The 19,291-nt window shown below is 40.6% G+C and overlaps 1 protein-coding gene across 17 annotated transcripts in view; it reads left to right on the plus strand.

Moving 5' to 3' along the window:
- baz2ba (bromodomain adjacent to zinc finger domain, 2Ba) overlaps positions 1–19,291 on the plus strand; it is a 227,068-nt gene that overhangs the window by 82,013 nt on the left and 125,764 nt on the right. For 16 of the 17 annotated variants that reach the window (XR_007955976.1, XM_052011471.1, XM_052011509.1 and 13 more), the window contains 3 exons: positions 2,023–2,163; positions 7,110–7,301; positions 17,457–17,624. Coding sequence is in view for 15 of the 17 variants with exons in the window: in XM_052011471.1 (XP_051867431.1) it covers positions 2,025–2,163; positions 7,110–7,301; positions 17,457–17,624 (499 nt within the window). In the remaining 2 variants the exon portion in view is untranslated. Of the gene's footprint in view, positions 1–2,022; positions 2,164–7,109; positions 7,302–17,456; positions 17,625–18,289; positions 18,635–19,291 lie in introns of those variants that run through there. The other variant, XM_052011592.1, reaches the window with a different exon arrangement.

A 19,291-nucleotide genomic window follows, 5' to 3' on the forward strand; every position in this document is an offset into this window, starting at 1 on the left:
AACATCTTGTCACCCCAGTCACAGCTAAAGTGGATGGAATGGCAAGGAGCTCATGTCTACCTCATTGATGTACTGTAAATATCAAATAATTTGAGCTTCCCTGCCAGTCTGTACCTTTTTAACATTGTGGTAAATTACATTTATGATGAAATAGTCTCACGTTTTAAAAATTAACCTGAAGCGAGACCTGTTCATTCAGAATTTAGTTATTGTTGGAGTTATTTTCAAATTAAATTTTACTTCAACATACACAATGCTGGAGGAACTCAGCAGGTGAGGCAGCATTGATGGAAGGAAATAAACAATTGATGATCTGGGTTGAGACCCTTCATCAGGACTGGAAAGAAGGCAGAAGCCAGGATACAAAGGTAGGGGGAGGAGCACAAGCTGGCAGGTGATAGGTGAGTCTAGGTGAGAGGGGGAAGGTAGGTGGGTGGGGAGGTGGATGAAAGGGAATGATGTGAGAAGCTGGGAGGTGATATGTGGAAGAGGCAAAGGGCTGAAGGAGGATCCGATTGGAGAGGACATTAGACCGTGGAATAAAGGGAAGGAGGTGGGGAACTAGAGGGAGGTGATGGGTAGGGCATTAGGGTGGGGGAAGGGAAAAAGAAGGGGTGAAGGGGCCACAGGAATGAGGGAAAACAAAGGGGGGGGGAAGAAGGGAAGACAGTTACTGGAAGTTAGAGAAATCTATGTTGATGCCATCAGCTTGGAGACTACCGAGATGGAATAGGTGGTGGTGCTTCTCCAACCTGCGTCTGGCCTCAGTGGCAGTGGATAGACATGTCGGTATGGGAAGTGGAACTGAAGTGGCTGGCCACCGGGAGATCCTGCCTGTTGCGGCAGATGGAGCGAAGATACCTCCCTCTACTTTTTTATTCTGGCTTCTTCCCTTTTCCTTTACAGTACTGATGAAGGGTCTCAAACAGAAACATGGACTGCTTACTTCCCTCTATAGATGCTGCCTGACCTGCTATGTTCCTTCTGCATTTTAGGTGTTGCTCCAGATTCCAGCATCTGCAGAATCTTGTGTCTAAATAATTTTCTTTTGTTCTGATTTGCTTTATCCATCTTAATTGCATTTTTCTTACCCTCCCTTATGTTATGCTTTCTGTTCATATCTTACCATTGTATTCTATTGACATTCTGGTTAAAACTGTTTTCTGCTCATTGATTGAACAATCCGATTGGCAAAGGAGATGATATTGCTTGCCTCATCCATACAGTACTCTGATGCTCTGTGAGGAGCTTAGTTTATCAACTTGTGTAGAAAAACAACACCTTTTCAGACTGCAGCAATCCGTCTACTGCGCTAATGAGTCATCTGACCTTGTGTCCTCAAATTGTGGTGTGTGGCTTGGTTTCATTGTCTTTGGGAACCAAACACCTAAGCTCCTAAAATGACTGCAATTTTTTTTAAAGGGAAGCAATCTCTCCATGACCTCCTCAATAAAAATTCTAAGATTTCTGATCCAAAGTATGAAACTTGATATTCATCACAAGAAAAGCATTGGGGATGAGTGGTAGAAAATGTTGGGAATGGAGCTATTGCCTAACAAATTAACTGAAGTTAGGGAATATAATATGGAGCCAAAATCCATTTTCTGTTTGCTAGCAACTATTCTAGTTTAATTTAAATGTAGTTTTTCATAGTACAAGCAGTCCCCGTGACATAGGGTTTTTCTGTGTCAGAAATATCTGTTTTCTATAGCTACCCATGTTGCACTACTCAACATAAACATTATGTTTCACTGACACTAATACTACCCATACTTATGGAATATATACCGTATCCAGTTATTCATGAATACCATGAAACATTTCAGTATTATTAGCTTGATAAAATGGTTTAAGTGTATGGGAGACTTTGCATTAGGTCATATTTTTTTGCAAGTCTGGTCATTTGTAACCCAGAGAACTCCTGTATGGGTGGGTGGGGGGGGGGGGGGGGGATAAAGTTAGAATTCAGTAGTAATTGATGAGGAGGTCTTCGGGATCTCTAAATTTGCTTTTACTTTTCAGATATGGAGTCAGGGGAGCGGTTGACATCTACTTCCTCTGCCCCTTCTTCTACATCTTCTGCATCATCTACAGCAACAGCTGTTTCTAAGGGCAGCATTTCTGCAGGAGCTGGAGGGTTTGGCTCCACATTGTCGACCTGCGGTAAGGAATACCCTGCTTCTGGAATTCACAATTGCAATAAACTTGGTGTTGAAGCATTACTTAGAAGTTTCATTGTAATTCTAAGAACATCAAAGCTGCATGCACAAGCATTTATTTGCACCACCTGTATTTGCAGGTATAAATTTTTTCAAGATGGCCGTAATAATTATAGTAAATTAAGTGAGACAAACGTCCTGTACAGTCTTATCTTCTGCAGCACTACTTTGCTTTCACCTAGAATCTTGTCTGCTTCTGGAGTCATGCTGGCAGGATATGATTTCAGTTCTAATTTCTATTCATTAAATTTTGCTGTTGATTGCTTACATGGAATCATTTTCCTTTCTTTAAAAAAAGAAATATCTGCTGATCTTGGACCTGTTATGTCAGCAGTTTTCATATCAGAAGGTGGCTGATGGAGGGTGAGTGGTTGGGAATTCATGTCCCTGCAGGCAGACTGTCTAGGATCTTCTCCCTAGGCATGCCATTGCAGTTGGTTTGAAATGCTGAGGGTATTGTTAAGCATCTATTAGCAATTCATCGTTATCTGACCACCTGCTCAAATTGGAGGTGATCTGTTCCTCATTGGCCTTTTGTAGTGAAAAGTCCCAAAGTTTAAGAAACTGACTTTTTTTCTGGTTTACTACTTCCACTTTGCTGGCTACCATTCCTCTGTACTTCCATCTCCAGTGTTTGCTCCTGTTCCTGGCTTTCCAAACAATGAGTATTTGAGCACCAATTTCTCACTATTTCTCTTTGCCCAGTTCACTTTTCTCACCTGGCTTTTGTGTTCCCCAAGGCTCAATTCCTATTTGTCCACAATGGGGAATTTGCCATCTCTTATCCTGAGTTCCCAATTCCTAGTATCCTTTTCCTTTTTGTCCTGATCTCTTTCATCTTCCTACTGGTCTTGGAACCATATTAGGCCCTGCTTCCAATTTTACAGCCTTGCTGGATACTCAGATCTTTCCTAAATGTTAAATTGCAGAATTTCCATCTCTCCAGTTGCCTTCTGACTGTGCCCCACACACGTGCTCTTCTCTACAGCATTGGTTGGTTGAAATGATGGTACTGGCATACAATGAAAGGGAACTTCATAGACTTGTAGTGTTATACAGCACAGAAATAGGCCCTTTGGCAAAACTGGTCCATGCCAACCAAGGTGCCCCATCCAAGCTAGTCTCATTTGCCAGCATTTGCACCCATAACCTAAACCTTTCTAATCCATGTTCCTGTCTAACTGTTTTTAAAAGTTGTTATTGTATCTTCCTCAACCACTTTCTTTGTAGCTCATTCCACATTAATACCACTCTTTGTTTTTTTTTAAAAAATTGCCCTTCAAGTTCCTATTAAATCATTCCACTCTCACCATAAACCTATCCCCTCTAGTTCTTGATTCCCCAACCCTGGGTAGAAGACTGACTGTGTTCACCCTATCTATGCCCTTCATGATTTTATACACCTAAGATCACCTCTGTCTCCTGCACTCCAAGGAATGAAGTCCAAGCCTGTCCAGCCTCCGCCTATAACTCAGTCCCTCAAATCCCGGCTACATCCTTGTAAATCCTTTCTGCACTCTTTCCATTTTGGCAGGCAACCAAAACTGAACACAATACTTCAGGTATGTCCTCACCAGCATCCTGTACAACCACACCACGACCTCCCAACTTCTATACTCGATGCCTGGACTTATGAAGGCCAGCGTGTCAAAGGCTGCCTTCACCACCCTGTCTACCTGTGACTCCTTCAATGAACCATGTATTTGTACTCCAAGGTCCCTCTGTTCTACAACATTCCCCAGGGCCCTGCCATTCATTGTGAAAGTGCGACTGGATTTCACTTTCCAAAATGCAACACCTTGCACTTATCTGAATTACTTGTGCCATTGTTAATACAAATAACATTTGTAAGAACTAGAATTGTCTCCCAGGTTCTTGGAGGCAGTGCCCTTGAGTCCTGTGCCCTATAATCAGTTGTTCTGGTATAGTTTATGGCTTTTGTGGAATGGAGTTTTATTTTGCACTACATCTGTAACAGCATAGAAACACACTGGTCTCTGCAGTAGACGTCTTTTTTTCTGCTGTAAATTTTGAAGAATGAGATGTCCACAAAAGCTTCTTTTAAAAATCGATTATTGTTTTGTGCTTAGCTGTATGTCTGGTGTGCTTCAAGTGGTAAATGGAATTGCTGTACATGGGTTTGCAATTTGCAGATGTCTTGGTATTAATTTGAAGTTTGTAGTCATTATTATGCAAGTTACTTGGGGTTGTCTAAGTTTTCTTGCAGATACCTCATTGTGCAATGTCAACTGTACATGGATTAGCAAAGAAACTAGTCCTTTAACCCAAATGGTCTGTGCTAGTATTTTTAGTTTGCATATGCCTCCTTCCACCTACTTTATGTAACTTTTTTTTAATATCCTTTTACACATTTCTTATGTACTTGCTTAATTATTCTTAAAAGATGTGTGCCAACTAACAAATTTTGCATTGCAATTGTTCTCTTGGATCTACATTTTCTTTTCCTATTCCCATCCTCATGACCAGAACTACATCAATCATAATTTTTCTAATTTGTGACTGGATTCTTGTAGTTGAACCAAAAAAGTAATTGATCTGTCAATTTAAATTTAATGAAATTCCAGAAAGATAAATTTCATGTTGAAATCGTATTTGCATAATTTGATAAGTTTAAATTTCTTAATTCTTAATTACATAAATCTTAACTAAGTATTGTAGAAATACTTCAGAATACAAGAGGAATTGAGGTTGAATTACAAGCTTGAGGGAAACTAAGGCAACTTTGATTAACCATTCACCATTGCCTGTAGTATTCTATACTTGTAAAAGTATTAACTGTATGGAACTGTCTTACCCTCAGAAATTCTGACCTTAAAGTGCATTTTCCTAGCTTTTCTTTCATGGGTCTTTGAATGTGTATGGTCCAAATCCATGTCCACTTCTTTCATAACAACCTGCTGCTGCAATGAAAGCCTAACATCTGTGTTAGGTAAATTACTAGAGGGTATTCAGAGGACCAAGATCTACAAGTATTTGGAAAGACGGGTTGAGTTGGGATAGCCAGCACAGCTTTATGCATGAGAGATCATGTCTCACAAATTTGATTTGCTTTTTTAAAAAAAAGTAACCAAGAAGGTTGATGAGAGCAGGGTAGTAGCCGTCATCTATATGGACTTCAGTAAGGCCTTGATAAGGTTGTCTGGTGGGCTGCTATGGAAAGTTAGATCACATGGGATCCAGAGAGGATGGTGGAAGGCTGTTTTTGGACTGGAGGCCCGTGACTAGTGGTGTTTCTCAGGACTTGGTGCTAGGCCCTTTGCAATTTGTCACCTATAAATCAATAATTTGGATGAGAACGTACGAGGCATGGTTAGCAGGTTTGCAGGTGACACTAAAATAGGCAGTATCGTTGACAGTGAAGATAGTTATCATGATCTTGATCCGCTGGGTAAGTGGGTGGAGGAATGGCACATGTTTAATTCAGAGAAGTACGATTTGTTGCATTTTGGGAAGACAAATGAGGTAGGACTTCCACAGTGAATGGTAGGGTCCTAGCCAGCATTGTAGAACAGAGGGACCTAGGAATACAAATAAATGGTTCCTTGAAAATGGCATTGCAGGTTGACAGGGTGGTGAAGAAGGGGTTTGGCACACTGGCTTTCATCAGTCAGGGCACTGGGTATAAAGTTGGGATGTTATGTTGCAGTTGTACAAGACGTTGGTGAGGGTACATTTGGAATATTGTGTTCAGTTTTAGTCACCCTGCTATAGGAAAGATGCCATTAAGCTGGAAAGAGTGCAGAGGAGATTTAAGAGGATGTTGCTGGGACTTGAGGGACTTTATTCAGTGGAGAATGAGGGGTGATCTTGGAAGTATAAAATTACGAGGGGCATAGATGGGGTCAATGGGTACAGTCCGTTTCCCCAGGGTTGGGTTATCAAGAACCAGAGGGCACAGGTTTAAATTGAGAGGGGAAGAGATTTAATAGGAACCTGAGGGGCAACTTTTGTCCAGAAAGTGGTCAGTATATGGAATGAGCTGCCAGAGGAAGTGGTTGAGGCAGGTACATTAACAACATTTAAAAGATACTTGGACAGGTACATAGATAGGAAAGGTTTGGAGGGATATGGGTCAAACGCATGTAAATGGGACTCTTGGTTGCTTTGAACCAATTGGGCCAAATGCTTGTTTCTATGCTATATGACTAATTCCTCTGATCAGTTTTCTGCACCATTCTGACTGCAAAGCCATTCAGCAACAAAGTGTCCCCAGATAATGTCACCAATGAGATTCACTTTGATCACGATTCTCCCCTTTTACCTCCGACATAATTGATCACATAATTAAGCTACAATGGTAGTCTCTGCTTCTGTTGTTTCCCAGTCATCCCATAAGCTTCTTGAGCAGGATGGACACGTTTCTCCCAATGCCTCAAAATTAAATTTTTATGTAGAAGTTTGCATCCCCATGGTCTCATTCCTCCCTGAATCCCACAGTTTCCAAATGAGACATTTAATTTATCTTCTCTCATGCCAGACAGCATTTCTGTATTTATAGTTGTCTCAATTTCTTTAAGTTGAAATTAGACTATGGATGTAAATTTGTTACTTGGATATGTACTACTGAACCGGATGCTAGCATTCCCTGTGTTGTTTCCAGACATTCATCTGTGATTGTGTTAAACCTAAAATATCAAAAATGTGGGTGAGATGTTTACTGTAGTATAGTTCGTGAATTAATTCTGCAAACAGTCACAGATTTTCATCAGCAACGTATATAGAAAATGTATTTGAAATGTAATTCAATGCAATTTATAAAATGAGAGCAGCATTTAAATATTTCACACAGCTTCATAATACTTTAAATTTTTCACTCTTAAAATCATTTCTCTAAAATGTTAAAGCATGTTCCTTTTTGTTCAACTACAGGGCAAATGTTTAGAGCAGCAGCTGGAGATCAGCCTTTCAATTTGTCTGCAGTATCGAGTGCCTTCCCTATGGTTAACCACGCAGCATTTGGACTGCACACTACAAGCTCAGGGCGTTCAGAGTTTGGTGGCCTGGGAACAATTGGTGCATCTTCAGCCTTGGTGGGACACACACAACTTTCATCTTTTCCAGGTGATTTGAAGTTTATAGTATTAAAAAATATGTACATCAATGGCACTCCACAATTAAACAATCCAATACTTTGGATGAGGGAACCAAATGCAATATTTCTAAGTTTGTTGATGACATGAAACTGGATGGGGTTGAGAGGAAGATGCAAAGAGGCTTCAAGGTGATTTAGACAAGTTGATTGAGTGGGCAAATGCATGGCAGATGCAGTATAATATAAATATGTGAAGTTCCCCATTTTGGTGGGAAACAAAGGCAGAGTAATATTTAAATAGTGATCATTTGGGAAATGTTGAGGCACAAAGGGATCTGGTTATCCTTGTATACCAATCACTGAAAGTAAACATGGAGGCACAGCAAGCAGTTAAGGCAGCAAAGGGCACATTGGTCTTCATAATGTGAAGTTTTGAGTAAAAGGAGCAAAGATGTCTAATTATGATTATATGTGACCACACCTGGAGTATTGTGTTTAGTTTTGGTCTCCTAACCCAAGAGGAGATTCACTAGTCTGATTCCTGGAATGGTGAGATTGTTGTACAAGGAGAGATTGGATTGGGCTTGTATTCACTAGAGTTTTGAAGAATGAGAACAGATCTCTGAAGTCCACAATTCTGATAGGACTTGCAGGGAGTCCACAGAGGGACTTGGACAGGTTGGGATAATGGGCAAAGAAGTGGCAGATCAAATGCAGTGTAGGGAAGTGTATGGTTATGCACTTTGGTGGAAGGAATAAAGATGTAGACTATTTTCTAAACAGGGAGCAAATTCAGGAATCAGAGGTGCAAAGGGACTTGGGAGTCCTAGTGCAGGATTCCCTAAAGAACTTGCAGGTTGAGTCGGTAGTAAGGAAAGCAAATGCAATGTTAGCATTCATTTCGAGAAGACTAGAGTATTGTGAGCAGGTTTGGGCCCCATATCTAAGGAAGGATGTGCTGGCATTGGAGAGGGTCCAGGAGGTTCACAAAAATAATCCAAGGAATTAAAGGGTTAATGCTTGAGGAGCATTTGATGGCTTTGGGCCTGTACTTGCTGGAGTTTACAAGGATTGGGGTGGGGGGGGGGGGGGGGGGGGTTTTTAGAATCTCATTGAAACCTACCAAATATTGAAAGGCCTGGATAGAGTAGATATGGAGAGGATGTTTCCAGTAGTGGGAGAGTCTAGGACCGGAGGGCATAGCCTCAGAATAGAAGGACATTCCTTCAGAACAGAAATGGGGAGGAATTTCTTTAGTCAGAGGGTGGTGCATCTGTGGAATTCATTGCCACAGATGGCTGTGGAGGCCAAGGCATTCTGTATATTTAAAATGGAGATTGATAGGTTCTTGATTAGTAAGGGTGTCAAAGGTTACAGGTTGAAGGCAGGAGAATGGGGTTGACAGCATAAAATAAATCAGCCATGATCGAATGGCAGAGCAGAATTGATGGGCTGAATGGCCTAATTTTGCTCCTATGTCTTGTGGACTTATCCTTCCTGCATTCAGCCTGTTGCTTTCCCCAGATGCAGAGGAGTGGGGATCAGTTCCCTAACTCTGGGTACAGGTTATGACATTTAGGATTAATGAGGGGAAATTGCTTCACTCTGGGTGGTGAAATTGTGGAATTTTCTACCACAGAACAAGAAGGTAAAGTCACTGAATATATTAAAGATGCACAAATTTCTGAATGAAAAAGGCATCAGGGGATATGGAAAGAACTGGTGTATGATATTATGATAAAAGATCAGCCACGGTTGTATTAAGTGGCAGAGGAGGCTCAAAGAACCAAATGACCTACTTATGCTTGCATTTTTCTATGTTTCTGAAGGATCTTCCTCAGAAAATAGATTACTCAACCTTTGAGTGTTCCAATATGTTGGACAAGAAATACACGTCCATTTCAGCTGGATGTGCACCAGAATTAAGAAAATATTATCAGTAGTAGTAGTATTTTGTGATGCCTGCAGGATCACACATCTGCAATATTTGAAGGGAACAGTAATTCATTTAAACTGGGCTCTTGTGCTAACATTAGACACTGGTTACTGTGTGCTGAATTTGCATAAAAATGTGACGCTAAGTGCAGGAAAGTGCCCTTTTCATGATATATAAAGTAGTAATGCTGTACTGTCTAATTGTGCTGATTTATTGATTCGTGATGATGATTTGGTCACTTTGTGTGATGGACATTATGGAGGAAAACATTAACACATACAGATTACAACTGCAGGAATTATTGCTGTTGATCCTATATCCTTACTGAACAAGCTATAAAATTTGTTTTCTCTAAACCAATGTTTCAAAAGTTCCAGAACTTTGACTTGCTTTTTAAGTGTAATTTGTCACATCAACGTACAAGGTGGAAAGAATTCAATGGACCAGTCTTCCCCCCACCTCCCCATTCGTCTTGGTTATTGCTAAGCACCATGGCAATCCTAATTCCTCTTATCCACTAGTTTCTGGGGAATAGGCACAAAATGTCGTAGCAATTCATGGCAAAAAGAATTCTAAGAAATACTCCACTGATAGTCAGAATACAGTCCATGCCTACCTGATCTTCTGCCTAGTCCCATCTAGCTGCACCCAAACCATATTCCTCCAAACCACTCCCATCCACGTACGTATCCAAACTTCTCTTAAACATTGCAACTGAATCCGTATTCACCACTTCTGCTGACAGCTCATTCCACACTCGTCCCACCCTCTGACTGAAGTTCCCCCTCAGATTCCCCTTAAATATTTCACCTTTCACCCTAAACTTATTACCACCTAATTCTAGTCTCACCCAACCTGAAGGAAAAGAGCTTGCATGCATTCACCCTATCTATACCCCTCAATTTTGGATACCGCTACAAGATCACCCCTCATTCTCCTGCACTCCCGAGAATAAAGTCCTAACCTATTCAACCTTTCCCTATAACTCAGGTCCTCAAGTCCCAGCCACATCCTTGTAAATTTTCTCTGCACTCTTTCAAGGTTATTGATACCTTTCCTATGGGTAGATGACCAGAACTACACACAATACTCTAAATTTGGCCTCACCAACATCTTGTACAACTTCATCACAACATCCCAACTCCAGTACTCAGTGCTCTGATTTATGAAGGCCAATGTGCCAAAAGCTCTCTTTACAACCCTATCTACCTGTGATGCCACTTTCGAGGAACTATGCATCTGTATTCCCAGGCCCCTTTGTTCTACTGCACAACTCAGAGCCCTACCATTCACTGCAAGTCTTGCCCTGGTTTGTCCTCCCAAAGTGCAGCACCTCACACTTGTCTGAATTTAAATATCAGCTGCTATTTTTCAGCCTATTTTCCTAGCTGGTCACGCTGCAAGCTTTGATAGCCTTCAGAACTGTCGACCACACCCCGAATCTTGGTGTCATCTGCAAATTTGCTGATCTAGTTTACCACATCATCTAACAACAACAAACCCAGCACTGATCCCTATGGCACAGGCCTCCAGTCAGAGAGACAACCATTTACTACCACACTCTGGCTTCTCCCACTAAGTCAATGTTGAATATAGCTATAGAAACCCTTGGGATTCTCTTTCACCTTGTCTGCCAGAGCAACCTCATGTCCTCTTCTTGCCCTCCTGATTTCTCTCAAGTATTCTCTTGCATTTCTTATATTCCTCAAGTGCCTCATTTGATCCAACTGCCTATACCTGATATGCTCCACATATTTTTTCTTTACCAGGGCCGCAATATCTCTTGATAACCAAGGTTCCCTAAACCTGTTAGCCTTGCCTTTTATTCTAACAGGAACATACAGATTCCGTACTCTCAATATTTCATTTTTGAAAGCTTTCCACTTACTAAGCATCTCTTTGCCAGAAAACAGCCTATCCCAGTCCATGCCTGCTAGATCCCTTCTGATGCCATTAAAATTGGCCTTTCTGCAATATAATCCAAGCACCGGTCCTATCCTTCTCCATAATTATCTTGAAACTAATGGAATTATGATCACTTGGTCCAAAGTGTTCCCCTACAAATACTTCTGTTGCCTGCCCTGTCTCGTTCCCTGAGAAGAGGTCCAGTATCTCTCTCTCTCTAGTTGGGACCTCTACATATTGATTAAGTAAGCTTTCCTGAACACATTTGACATACTCTATCCCATCCAATCCCTTTACAGTATGGGGGTCCCAGTCAACATGTGGGAAGTTAAAATCACCTACTATCACAACCTTGTATTTCTTGCAACTGTCTGCTATCTGTCTAAAACACTGGAACCAGGAACATTGAGCTGCCAATCCTGTCCCTCCTGCAACTAAGTCTCACTAATGGTTACAACATCATAATTCTACATGCTGATCCATGCTCTAAGTTCATCTGCCTTTCCTACAATACTCCCTGCATTGAAATAGATGCATCTCAGAACATTAGTCCCACCATGTCATCAACCAGTCGATTTCTGTCTTTACTTGTAGGCTTAACATCTACTTTCCCCACAGCCACTCTACTTGCTGCCCTACCACTCTTGTTCCCAACCCCTGCAACTCTAGTTTAAAGCCCCTGAGCAGCACTAGCAAACCTTCCTGGAAGGATATTGGTCCCCCTCCAGTTCAGGGGCAAACCATACCATTTGTACAGGTCCCACCTGCCCTGGAAGAGAGCTCATGTTAAACTGCACTGTCTCCCTATTTCTTGTCTCTGCCCCCCCTCCTCCCACTATATCCAAAGCAGTATACTTGTTATTGAGGGGAACAGCCACAGGCGTACTCTGCACTGACTGCCTATCACCTTTCCCTTTTCTGATGGTCACCAGCTATCTGCAGCATGGAGCTGAGGAGTTCATCCGGCTCCAGTACCCTAACATGGTCTGTAAGTAGCTGGAGCCAGATGCACTTCTCACAGGTGTAGTCATCAGGGACACTGGAGTTCTCCCCGACTTCCCACATCCTGCAAGAGGAGCACACCACTGCCCCGACTGTCATTCCCACTGCTCTAACTGTGTAATAGGAAAGAAGGAACTTGCCGGAACCTCACCTTAGCCATCGCTCACTTCCTCCGCCTCGTCACGCGGAAGCCTCTTGAGCTAAAGCCTCAGCTCCCAACTCTAACAATGGCTACTCTGCTTGACCCTAACTTATTTTTATTGGATGCTGCCAATTAGCTAATTAACCAATTAATTTTCAACTAACAATTTGCAAATATGCCTCTTTTAGATTCCTGCTAGCTGAAACTGAACAGAAGGTCCTGAGACTCAACTCTTTTTAAAACTCCCACCTCTCGCTCCTAGTCCCGGCTCCTGCTAGCTGAAACTGAACAGAAAGTCCTGAGACTCACCTGTTTTTAAAACTCCGGCCTTGATACTTGAAAGTAATTCAAAACAAAATCAGGAAGCAATCGTCATATGGAAGATTATCCAGCATGTATTACCTGGTATCAGTCTCCTTCAGCAACTTGTTCCACTTTTTGAATGTTTGCAGCAAATCTCTGCCAATGCATTAGCCAGCTGTCCTGTCCCTGAGTCAGATTTAAGGTGTTTGGCCTACACTACAAATATCTAGGCTGACACTTCAGTGCAGTCATGAGGAAATGATACCTTGTCAGAGGTGCCTTCTGTCAGATGAGATATTAAATCAAGGAGACACAAGAGATTCTACAGATGCTGGAATCTGGAGCAAAACAAAGTGCTGGGGGAACTGCTGAGTTCCTCGAGCACTTGGTGTGTGTTGTATTAAATCAAAGGCCAATTTGCTCTCCCAGATGGACATAATAACATGGTTATACTTTGAAGAATTGTAGGTGTCCTGACCAACAGTTACTCTTTCATTAGCTTCATTCAAGCAGGTAGTCTGGTTAGTTTCACATTGCTGTCTTTGATGGCTCGGTGTACACAAATTAGTTGTAGTGTTTGCAACATTACAATTGTGATTGAACTTCAGAAAGTACTTCATTTACTTAAAATGCCTTGGAATTTTTAAGAGACAATTTCTTACTAATTGAGCTGGCAAGGTATTCTAACCTTTGACGAAAGAATAACTTGGGATCTAATCTCATTCTATTCTTCTCTCTACACCCACCATCCCCTGTTTTTCCTAATTCAGCTGATTTAAATGATCTGTAATGTGTAAGTGGTCTAGTTCCATCATTGTTTTAATGATCTCAATTAAATTTCTGTGCTTTGTTTTTCAAGACTAAATCCTTAATATTTTAGTGATTTGGATTTAATCCCTTTTGTATATTGAGAGTGCTCAAATCGCAAATGGATTCTCCTTATAGCCTGGGCAATTCTTTGAATGAATTTACCATTTTCTCTTATCACTGCTTTGTCTTTTTCTGCCTGTTTTTGTTACCAGGAAATGCTATTGCCCTTATGGCTTTTGCATTTTCAAAAGTATGTTTTTAAAATCTTTTGGTGTTTCTGTGTTTCAGCATTTTCCTATTGTATTCAACCTTTCCCAAGGAAGATTGGAAAATTGTGATTCAAGCCAGTTGTCTATAATCAATGCCACGAGAGTTCAATACATGTTCATTATAAATTATTGCCATTATTTTCAAAAGAATTCCTTCTCTGGTTTTATCTGATGCTTTTCTTTAAGTTGCAGACTGGAGCACAGATGATTCTACCCTGTGGTGCTGAAGAAGTCCTTTGTTGCCTGTGACAATCTTTAGAATGAAATAGTAAATCATGGTCAGAAAGTGGGAAATAACAGGCCAGTTAGCTTAAATTCTGTCATGGGGATATTGTTAGCAACAATTAGAGCAGGCCATTTAGAAATATTCAAGTTATTCAGGTAAAGGCAACATGGTTTTATGGAAGGAAAATCATGTTTGACAATTTATTGGAGTATTCTTTCTAAAAAAAAGTAACATGCTATGGGTAAAGGAGACCCAGTGGATGGATTGTACTTAATTTCCAGAAGACATTTGACAAGGTGTCTAAGGTTATTGTGGAAAACAAAAGCTCTTGGTGTAGGAGGTAATAGCATGGATAGAAGATCCATGACAATAAACAGAGAATCAACATAGATGGGCTTTTCTCTGGTTGGCAAGAAGTGTGGCAACACTTGTGAGCTGCCCCCAGAACATACTACGCAAAATATGCATTTCACTGTGTGTTTTGATGTACATGTGACTAACAAAATATATCTATCTATATCTGTAATGAGTGGTCTGCCACAGAAATCAGTGCTGAGGCTCAATTTTTTATAATTTTTATCAGTTAATTGGATAAAAGCACCAGAGGTTTTGTTGCTAAATTTTCTATTGACATAAAGATAGATTGGAAATCAAGTTGTGAATAGGACACAATGAGACTGCAAAGAGATTTGGATAGGTTGAATGAGTGGAAAAAGATCTGGCAAATGAAGTATAATGTGTGAAAATGTGAAACTGAAAAATTTGGCAGGAAAAAATAAAGAAAAAGCATATTATAGAAATGAGAGATTGTGTGGCCCTGAGATGCAGTGTGTCCCAGCACATGTTTTGCAAAAGGCTAATATGCAGGTACAGCAAGGATTTGGGGAAGCTAACAAAATTTTATTGTTTTTTGCTGGGGAATTGAATACAGCAATAGAGAGGTTATGCTTCATTCAAGGCATTCTTGAGACCATATCTGGACCACTTTGTATAATATTTGTCTCCCTATTTATGCAAGAATGTAAATCCTTTGGAGTTGGTTTCCAGAAGATTTACCAGGGTGATAGCAGGGATGGAGTGGAGAGGTGGAGATTTTTCCTCTGTGGGAGAATCTAGAACTAAAAATAAGGGGTCACTAATTTAAGATGGAGTTTAGGAAAATCTTTACTGAGGGTCATGAGTCATTGGAACACTGTTCCTCCAAAATAGAGTCTTTCAATATTTTTAAGATTGTTTCTTGATGAACATAGGGCTAAAAGGTTATTCAGGGTAATGCATTGTTGAGGTTACAGTCAGATCAGCCATGATCGTATTGAATGGAGAAGGCTCAAGGGGCAGAATGGCCTTCTCCTAATTTGTATATTTGCATATTCTAATTGGTTTTGTATAGATTGCTCAAAGACAGGCCTCTCATTTGACAATCACCATATGGACGTTAGTCACTAAATTTACAGTTTTTCATGAAAATGTATTCTTCGTTCTTATTTCAGCACATAATACATGGTTCTTTTGGTGATAGATCCAAAGTTATTATGTTAGTAAGATGCTATTGATTATTTTGTTGCTAATTTTGTATTTTCATTTCCTGCATATTTCTGTCAAAAGTGGCAAATGTTTGATAGATAGTAATGCCAAAGTAAAATACTGCGGATGCTTAAACTGGAATAAAAACAGAAAATGCTGGAAAAACTCAGCAGTCAGGCAGCATCTGTGGAAGGGGAAATATTTTGCGTCTGAGACCCTTCATCAGAACTAAGAGACAGAGAGATATAAGTTTTTTTGTGAGAGAGAAGGTGGGGGAGGGATGTATAGAACAAAGGGAATGTCTCTAATGGGTTGAGTCAAAACTGCTTAATGGAGGCAGTTACCAGCACATTAAGCTTCTTGATCCGTGCAATGCACTATTAATGGCAAGGCTGTGTGGCCATCTAGTAGGCCAAACTTTATGAATAAATACATTTCAGGTGAGCGGGCCCTTCATCAGACCTTAAGAAGAGAGAAAAACATTGGTCTAGGTAGCTGTGAAGGCGGGGGAGGGCACTGTGTGGAACAAAGGATATAGTTTATTCATGTGACAGATAAAATCAGATTAAGCTACTATGCTATGTAATTTGCTGCTAATGTGGTTCTGGCCTACTGGGCCCTGTGGACTGAACTGAACTCAGGCGCCCTACCAAGCAATCACCCATTCTGCTTTTGGTTTCTCCAATGTAGAGGAGGCCACATTGTGAACACTGAATGCAGTATACTAGATGGGAAGAATTGCTACTTCACCTGTCAAGTCTGTTTGGGTCCCTGGATAGTGGGAAGTGAAGAGGTAAAAGGACAGGTTTTGTACCTCCTAGAGTTGCATGAAAATGTGCCATACCATGGGGAGTGGGGGGGGGGGTGGAACTAAAGAGTAGACCAGGGAATTGTGGAGTGCAATCCCCAAAAAAAATGAGAGGAGGGGGAGGGACATATGGAGACATATGAGACTGCAGATGCTGGAATCTGGAGCAAAAAATGAGCTGCTGAAGGAACTCAATTGGTCAGGCCCTTCATCTGGACTGAGAGTAGTGGGAAGATGATCATTATAAAGGTAACAGAGTGGGGCAAGAGCTGGTGGATCCAGATGAGGTGGGATTGATTGGCAGGTGGACTTGGGAGGGGGAAGGGAAAGCTGGAGTTAGTGACAGAGGCAGGAACGTGATGAGTGGAGACAACAAAAGGTGGCAGATTATGGAATAAGATTATGGAATGAGATAAGAAAGGAAGGCGAAGATTGGAACCAAATAAAGGAGGAATGGTGGAACCATTTGGAGCTGGCAGAAATTGCAAAGAATGATCTATTGAATGCACAGACTGATGGAATGGAAAGTAAGGGCCAGGGGAACTCTGTTCTTACTCTGTCCAAGGGGTAAGAGTGGGAAACAGATGAGATGCGGTTAATGGCTCTATAAAGGTTTCCTTGGTGCTTCCAGTTTCACTGCCATTTTGTACAGTGTGATATAAATGTGTATAAAAGGTAGAGTATTTAATAACTTACTGCAGGTATAATATTCCTCATTTGTTGAACAAAGTTGCACCATTTACAACACTATTCATGTCAGTTGCATTCCATCTATCCGTTTGCTAAGTCAAAGGGGAGAAAACAAAAATAGCATCATAACGATCATCTCCATGCTACACTAAACATCAGGTGTAAGAAAGGGTATCCATGTATTGCAAATTATGGATTTCTTAAAGTAGGCATTACTTAAAATGTCTCCAATGGATTGTGTAATGTTCATTGTTTACCAACAAAAATCTCATCAGGGGATAAAAACAGAATAACTTAGCATATATTATGATTCTTGGATACAAGTGCCTCAAAATATGCCTCAGATGTCAAAAAGAATGTTCATTAGATAAAGCAATTACTTTGATTGCAAATGTGAGAATAAGGTTGGAGTTAGGGTTGAGAGTGCTAGAGGGTTCTGACCCTGACTTTTGCTTAAGAATGGCTGATTTGGATTGTTTAAACTCTAGTAATTATCAAAAAATAATTGTCTTGATTGCTGTATAAAAATGCAAACCCTTATATGAAGATGTTATCTTGGTTTTATGAAGGCACTGAATGGTGGCGAGCTACAGATTCTCCGGCTCGTGCAGGAACAACATTTTTCCCATCAGGCATGTTAAGAATTCCACCAGTGTTTGCTGCTTCAACTCCAAACCATGATTCTAATCCATTCCATTCGCGAAACACAAACAAATTTGGTCGAGGGACACAAAAAGGTGAGTGAGAGCAGACCACATTCTTCAAGTATATAGTTACGTACAAGTTAAATGCAGTCTCCATTCTTTGAAATGTGTTGCAATCTAGTGCCTGCTGAGCTATTGAATTTTTGATGATTGTGTTGAATTAATAATCCATGGCTAAATTGGAGATTTAAAAAAATCCTAATTAATTTGTAATTAGGTCAATAATAAGAATTAGTACCTTGTATATAGTACAAATTTATTGAGAGAGGGCTTTGAATTTTAATTTTTTTCTTTTTAAAGAAAGTAATCTTGAAATAACAACTAGATGTTCTGTGTGGAAAGCTCTAGAAACCAGTTCCTTTGGTGTTATTAATCCTTAGAATATTTTACCGCTTGTAATAGAAAAATAAGTCGGGGTCTCATGGTGCCCCAACAAAGCTGAAAATTAAATCAAGGATTTATTTCATTAAGTCTTTGGAAAAAATAATTTAAACGTTGTAACCAAACAAATTGTAGGATTTTTAAACTCTACTTTTGAGTCAAACCATGGTGAGATTAAGGTAGTATATGAAGTTGCCTTGTGTGTGCTGGTAGCTTGTGGGCTTTTCCAAATGTTATGGGATTTTTTTCCCTTACTCCAGCTCTGTCCCCACCAAATCCTTAAATTGAACACAATACTGACACAGGAATTGCTTTTGCAGAGAGCTCTGCATGTTGCACATGTCTGCATAGCACAAAATCTGGCATGGCAGCAACTCTTACTGAGTTGCAGCTTGCCATTAAAAGGAGAAATTGTGCTGGTCGCAGAAAAGTGTACTAATTGTTTACGATGGCACTGTAGATACATGTGAGCAGCATTGCTCCCTTTGATGCTGAAGATTGTCTAAGGGGGTTGGCTTATTTGGAGCTGAAGGTCACCTTCCAGTAAAAGCACAGGTGTCAGCTGAATAGGAGGCGGTCGTCAAGTCATTGCAGTCATCCAAATCACTCGTACCTGGTTGCAAGTGAGGAACATGTTGGCTGAGATCAAGAGCAAGGAGAAGGTAAATTTGCTTCTCATTTTTGAATAGATTTTTATGCAGTCCATTAACCATGGCTCAAACCTGAATTAGGAATTACCACACTCACCTCAAGATGCTATTGGGAGTGTTGTCTACATTATGCTTTTGCACACTTCTTTTTTAATTGTGTATGTGTAAAAGTCTATAAGAAAAGAGTGAAGAAATGATCCTAAATAGGCAGTGCGTGAGGGCTGGCTTGAGCATTGTGGGCCAAAGGCTTCACAAGATGTCATTTTGAACTGCCCAGACCCAAATTTCTGTGGTGACCCAAATCTCAAAGAGGTGAAAATTTGTGAGTGATCTTTAATGATCCTGTGATCAACATAATCTGGTCAAATCTCTCCAACTCTGCTGCATACAATTACTTATAGTGGTGGACAATTAAGAACTACCTGGAAAAGGTGGCTCACAGATATTCTCAACAAACACTGAGACCAGTGTGCGAGCACAGAAGGTATAGATGAATTGTTCATCTTTAGACATAAGTCCTGAGAAGTGAAGTCCTTCTCAGCCTTCTCCTGAGACTCTAACCATAACAGATGTAAATCTTGAATCAACTTGATTCATTGTACGTGACACCTGGGATTTGCTCAGTTTACTGGACACAACAAAGGGCACGAGTCTTCACAACATCTTGAC

Source organism: Pristis pectinata, chromosome 1 (assembly GCF_009764475.1).
Source record: "Pristis pectinata isolate sPriPec2 chromosome 1, sPriPec2.1.pri, whole genome shotgun sequence".
Lineage (NCBI taxonomy): Eukaryota > Metazoa > Chordata > Chondrichthyes > Rhinopristiformes > Pristidae > Pristis > Pristis pectinata.